At 39.2% G+C, this 6889-nt stretch overlaps 1 protein-coding gene across 1 annotated transcript; it reads left to right on the forward strand.

The window, feature by feature from the left end:
- Positions 1–156: 156 nt before the first annotated feature.
- On the forward strand, positions 157–2361 carry LOC117288363 (testis-expressed protein 49-like). The gene is made up of 3 exons (XM_033769200.1): positions 157–599; positions 1136–1274; positions 2106–2361. The coding sequence occupies exons 1-3, from the start codon at positions 335–337 to the stop codon at positions 2152–2154; spliced, it is 453 nt and encodes a 150-aa protein (XP_033625091.1). The 5' UTR covers positions 157–334; the 3' UTR covers positions 2155–2361.
- The last annotated feature ends 4528 nt before the right edge of the window (positions 2362–6889 follow it).

The following is a 6889-nucleotide window of genomic DNA, read 5'->3' on the forward strand; positions in this document are numbered from 1 at the left end:
ATGGGATTAATAAATAAAACCATTACTGAAAGAGTCAAAGATAGTCTGGTACCCTATGCTTAGAATTGTACATGCCGCAACAACAGCAAAATTAGGTGTCAGACTTGCGTAGAAATATGAATATTCATGAGGTTAGCAAAGTTCACTGACCCTGGTGTTTCCTTGGGAACATCAAAGGGAGACGCGAGATTGGTGTGTGTTGCGCCGTGTTGTTGTTGCACGGATTTGTTCACCAGCAAATCTTTTTGCAAATTCATGTGAAGATAATACGTGCCTGATATCAATAAATTTACTCAAGTGATTTTAACTACCAACAATCCAGCTGTGACCCAACATGTCTCACTTCAATTTGACGCATCTTGGGTATCAAGATCCCATTCGAGAGAAGGTTTTGCAGCCCAATCCTGACTACCGTTATCAACTTGTTCAAGACATTCCCAAAGGTTCCTATGTAACTTTCAGGCCGCCCACATCAAAGCTACCCCCGATCGACATGCACAAATACAACAAAGTGATTAAACCTGGAAGTTATGAAGAACATGGTGGATCGTATGTGAAATTTACAGAGCGACTTCACAAGCATACACGGACAGCCAGTGGTGAGCAGAGTTCACGCATCAACATGTTTCAAACTCTGCGAATTTTAAATTAATTTATTTATGACATCATATTATAAACAACAGCTGTTTGTAAATAAAATAGCAGACTGGCAGAGCACCAAACCTAACCACGCTAACCTAACAATAACTCCATTGCTTAAGTTATAATTGAAGAAACAAAAATGTGAAAAGATTGCAAAAATAATATGTGCTTTGTCATTGTTTGTATTCTTCCCTGATGCTTCCTAACTTAACATCTGTTATTAAATTGTTGTGTATGGTACCATCATCCTCAAACCTGCATACTGAAATATTTACTATACTGGGAAAGCTCTGTGTGTAGTAGTACTCCCTAAAACGATGAGGTTTGTTCCTCTATCGTCTAGTCTCCACAAACGATAGCGGAATGAGCCTTATTGTTCTAGGAGTTGTCTATGTATGTGTGTATAGTTCGAATACAATTTCTCTCTTCCTTTATGTCAATGTTTAAAACTAACGTAAATAATAAACGATCAATTTTTTTTCTTTTTTTCCAGCTCCCAATGAGTTGAACCGACCGACCATGACAACTTCTCAAGTACCAGGATGGTGGAGCCAAAAAGACAGTCCGATCAGTCAAAGGGAACCATGGACGTACACACCAAGGAGAGTTATGGTCAACAGTGAAATGACAAGGTCTCTGTCACAACTAGAACTCTTCACATGGCAAAACAGCCTAAAGGCCCGGTCCCACTGCAGCGCTAACGAGAACGATAACGATAACGACGCAAAAAGAACACATTCTATTGGTTGAATAAGCGTGTGTGTATTCTGCGTGGAGCAATTCAACCAATAGAATGCGTTCTATTTGTATCGTTACCGTTATCGTTTTTGTTACTCGGCCTTAACTCAAAAATATAAGAAAAGGAAGTTCAAAGAAAGGCCTGTATGCATCGTTTTGAAAGAGCAAGAGTACCAACATTTCTACTGGAGCATTTCATGGGCACTAAGGCAATGACCAGGGGGCATGGAGGCAATCGCCTTTGTTGCCTCCATGAAGAATCAGGCCTGCGATTGAAAGTGTAAAAGTGTAAAAGAGTCATATCATAGTACTAGTCCTAAGTTAGGACTATCTTTGTGAAATTGACCGCTGGACACTTTGTACCTTTTGCAAGATACGAAGTGACGGACATCCTTATGAACAAGGTTTGGGTCATTGACCGCTGGACACTTTGTACCTTTCGCAAGATACGAAGTGACGGACATCCTTATGAACAAGGTTTGGGTACTCCCTATATGTACCAAGAAGTTATTGACAAAAAAATTATTTCATCGAGTTACTGTGAAACTAAAATAATGGTTGTTCCCAAATCTTGCTCATCAAGATAAAAGCAAATACATTTATCAAAGACGTCAACAAAGAAAGAAAGAACAGCTTAAATTTAACGTTATGACTTTAATCAAAGTAAATTATCCACAACAGCAAACGTTTTCCTTTCTAATTCAATTTTTCTATCTCTTTTTCAGATTTGTAAATGAAATGAGTTTGACCAACAGAGAATTCTCGCTCTTCTAGTCTTCTATGATTGCCGCTGAAGCAAGATGACACTCAGATTCGGGCCTTCAAATTCACTTCTCATACTTTCATCATGGGGTGGGTTGGTGCAGCAATATACAGCCTGTTACAAACCTACTCAATGTTTGTGCTAGGCCTGGAATTTCATCTTTAAGAGGGCAAGGCCATTTTTGATTTTGCAGAGGGCACTTCCATTGGAAAATCTTAAAGTCTATGGGAAACTTTTGAACATTTAAGCATTGGTATTATTGAGGGCACCAGGGCCAAGACTAGGGCAACAGAGGCCATGGTCTCCGTGAAATTCTAGGCCTGGGGTGCGTTTTTGCGGTCGTTACCAATAACCGTTTCGGTTGAGTTGCCCATTGGTTAAGCACTGGCCAATGACCGAAACAGTTATTGGTTACGACCGCCAAATCGCATTCCGTTTACAGGTTTGCTATTTTATCATATATAAATTGTATACGGCTGATCACCCAAAACATGACCACCGTCTGCTATCATTTTGTCAGCTCTGTCAATCCTGGGTTGATTTCACAAAGAGTTTAGACTAGACTTATCTTGAGTTGGGTCGAGTTACTCGTCCAAACTTATGACTAGCCTTAAAGCCATTATACACTTTCAGAACAGAAAAAAAAATAAAAGTTCACAGATTTACAAATAACCTACAGGGTTTACAGAAGGTAATGGTAAAAGACTTCTCTTGAAATATTTTTCCATGAAATGCTTTACTTTTTGAGAAAACATTAAAACAATTATCAATTCTCGACATCGAGAATTACGGATTATAGTAAACCCATGTCATGACACGGTGAAACGTGCGGAAACAAGGGTGGGTTTTCCCGTTATTTTCTCCCGACTCCGATGACCGATTGAGCCTAAATTTTCACAGGTTTGTTATTTTATATACAAGTTGTGATACACGAAGTGTGGGCCTTTGGACAATACTGTTTACTGAAAGTGTCCAATGGCTTTAAGTTTTCAACATCTCCTAGGACTCGTCCTAACTCTTTGTTAAATCGACTCCCTGTACCTTTAAAGTCTGTGTGAGACTTAGGAACAATTTTTAGTTTACATACATTTACACAATGCTGTAAAGCTGGTGAAGTCGTTGAACGATGTCAAACTTCTTAACCATTTCTATTGTCTTGATCTTCCTCTTACACTTTGAAATTTACTGATGTTTTTTTTTATCATGACATAAAACTTCTACCAGACTGGCTCAGTTCATTACTTTAATATTATTGTAAACAAATAAACAGTAACAACAGTTTGTATCTGGTTAAACAAAAAATGATTGTGAATTTTTTTTTTATTCCCACTTCCATGCTTGGTAATGTCCGGTAAAATTGCTCTAATTTATAAAATGCAAAATTCTTCCTAAAATTAATTCCTCAATTTAATCTGATGATGGCTTTTTGGGAGTGGGAACAAATTGTTTTTAATTTGTACAATCATGCAATTAAACACTGTTGTAAATACTGTCACAATGCGACTGCCCAATCACAAACGCCAGTCAATGTAGTTGAAATATTTTTGTAGCATATTGAATAATTTTTGTATTTAAACTGTAATCATTAAAAGAAATTAGTACTGCAGTAAAATCAAAACGATAAACGAACAAAGTAGTTTTGAAGTGTCTTTTATTTCTTACCACACAGAGATTTACGAGCTGTATGCCTTATAGGAACTACGTTATGATTTGATCATAAAAGTGTTTTAAAAAAAAAGGCCTTTTTGATCTACAAATGAAGTAATGAGATAGCACACTAACCATTCAATGTTGCAAACTAGACTAGGGCCCAATTTCATAAAGCTGAAAATAATGCTTAGCAAACCCCTAATGAGTTTAGAATCAGTGGCAGCAATGTAAACTTTATGAAATTTTGGCCGTTAATCTGTTAAGACTAAGCATTATTTGTCTGTGCTTAGCAAGTTTCTGTGCTTACTGGCTTTATGAAATTGGGTCTTGGGACTGAGTGTTCTGAGGATTAGCAAATGGACCCTTCCCATGAAATATGCTGATTACATTCACGCATGCGTACAGACCCTGTTGGTTGGCAAACACCATAGAGTTGTGCACTAAGCAGACGCGCAATTGCGTCTGCGTGACGCACCCATTACCCGTGTACAAAACAGCGCGATGTTCCCTCAATTTGCCAACCAAAGCGTTAGTGCGCACGCGCTTTGTGCAATTTACATATTTCATGGGAAGGGTCTATTGTGCATTGGTTACAACCCAGGGGTACCAGTGTTGTAGTCGAGACCTGATGGTCCAAGACCAAGACAGAGACCGGTACAAGAACAAGACAGAGACCCAAAGCTCCAAGAGCATCGGTTGAGGGGAGATAGAGACCTGCAAAACTGGTCTTGAGACCGGTGGGGAGACCTACAACACTGAGGGATACCTAGACTTGTGAACAAGTCATTAAAATATCTGTCGCGATGATAGCGTTCTGACTCTATTCCGAATCTCCCTCCAAGATTTCCGAGGTATTTGTGTGAGACTGCTGGCCCCGCGAGTCGACTGCTCTCACAATGCGGAGTAGAGATCGGCAACCAGCAGTTTGCGTGCGAGCAGTGATCTCGCGAGAGCAGTATTCAATCGCGGAAACCGGAATCATTACGACACTGGCACAACTCAACTATCTCATCGCGGCAGACCATTAACGACTCGTCTACAAGCCTACGGGATAATAACCCAAGCTTGTATATTTAGGCTTCTATAGGCCAGTGCATAATAATACACATTACTTGCCAATATTGATACAGCATGAAACAGTTACACAAACAGGCCGAACTAATTTAAAATTAAAAGCACATGGTTAGACACTTACAATGGCTCTGTTTTGCATACTAGTCTGCAAAGTCCAGAACACAAAAATACAAATCTAGTATACAGGTACCTAAAGGTATTTCTACGAGAACTTGCAATATACCTTCATATCAACACTCCAATGATTTCAGAAGCAGTAAAACAGTTTCAATATAAAGAAAGTCAAAAAGAGTTGCAAAGTTAATCAAAACAAATAATATTTGCGGAAATACATTGTGAGTTGTTAATAATACAGTAATAATACTAATAATAATAATTTGGGGGGGGTTAATCATCCTTACTCGCAGCTAAGAGCTGAATTGCGAAGGACGCGGCTGCAACGTGTTCGAGAAGCAGGCATGCAAGGGCGCCTCTGGCTGCCAGCCACATCAACCCATTATGACCACGGAGCACAGCCAAGATCAAAAGTGTTTGATTTTTCCCGAGGGAGGAAAACCGGATGGTCTGGAAAACCCTCGTGGCACAGCAGAGAACCAACGCACAACTCAACTCACATATGGCCCTGACCGGGAATCGAACTGGGGGTCACCTTGGTGAGAGGCGAGGGCTTTACGCACACGCCAACCATGCCCCCTTGTTGCTTCCGGCAGTAGGCCTACTCTATCACATCTCCTTAAATCACAATAATATTAGTTTCTGTTGCAAATAAAAAGTAAGAACATATTCCCTTGTAAAACACATCTATCTACAGCTAATTTCTTCCATTCCTATATGTTTCACTACAACTAAGTATACTCCAATGTGATCTGTTTAAATGACACTTATCAATAAATCATATTGAAATGTTTGCACATTTTTCACACCAAAACAAATCCTATCTTTTTAGCAATGGACATTGTAGAAACTTTATTTTTGATGAGAGGTGGTTCTGTTTCACACAAACACCCACACATTTGTGTGACCTTAGCCTTGCTCAAGGCAGTCGCATTATTCGCTCCGAAAAGACGCCGCTGTCAACCCACTGTATACACTGTGCGTGGTGCGTGTAATCACATCGCACGACCCACCCGTATACACACTGTCACATCGTACGACTACTGTGCACACAAGTCATCCGCCCTCGTACCACTAACCGCATGCGGAGGCCGTCAGGCCGATGCATGCGGATAGTGTACGGGGGCATCGTGTCGTGCCATGTGGTTACACACATTTTACGCACAGTGAATACGGGTGGGTTTTTATACAGCAGCAGTCTTTTTTCGGAGTGAATAATTCGCCTGCCTTGAGCAAGGCTAGTGTGACTTAGGTCATATCAAATAAAGTAGATTTAAATACAAAGCAAGATATTCTCAGTGACACCCTAAAAGCCTCTTCAAGAATGACTTTGCAAGGGTCGAAGCGTCAGGCCATTAACTATTTTATTATGCTAAATGCATACTTATTGCACAATGACTGACCTATTAAAGTCAAACCTATTTAAACAAACAAACAAAACTGAAAAGAAAAGTAAAAATTAAAAATGTTCAAATCCAATTGTAAAGCTTATAGTTTGACTACATAGTGCTTGTCAAAAGTTGTTAAATATAATTAAATAACAAAAAATCGCGACGTAAAAGGAAAACCGTGCAATTTTGAGTGATACTATTTTATAACAAACAGTTACAAACGCTTTTCATAGACCAACTCGTCCAATTCAAGGCAACGTGTTCCTTTAATTCTACTCAACACAAGTAGATAATGAGTTACCGCAAATCAAAACCACACGGCTACTCCACCATATACCTTTTGTAATGCCTGAAATCACCTAACCACTGCAATGTATTATTACCAACGCATTAAAACAGATGATTATTTATAATCACACAGCATACATTACCATATTATGTATTTCTATAAGTTACTCCAACACTGCATCATTGAAATCACATGTTTAAACGTCTACATAACAATATGATCCAATAA

Source organism: Asterias rubens, chromosome 3 (genome assembly GCF_902459465.1).
Source record: "Asterias rubens chromosome 3, eAstRub1.3, whole genome shotgun sequence".
Classification (NCBI taxonomy): Eukaryota; Metazoa; Echinodermata; class Asteroidea; order Forcipulatida; family Asteriidae; genus Asterias; species Asterias rubens.

Bases quoted from the DNA above. Each gene is read 5' to 3' on its own strand.
- LOC117288363 (XM_033769200.1), top strand. From the start codon at position 335: ATGTCTCACTTCAATTTGACGCATCTTGGGTATCAAGATCCCATTCGA. The intron at 600-1,135 runs GTGAGCAGAGTT...CTTTTTTTCCAG, and splicing joins GCATACACGGACAGCCAGTG to CTCCCAATGAGTTGAACCGA. The intron at 1,275-2,105 runs GTCTCTGTCACA...TCTCTTTTTCAG, and splicing joins GTCAACAGTGAAATGACAAG to ATTTGTAAATGAAATGAGTT.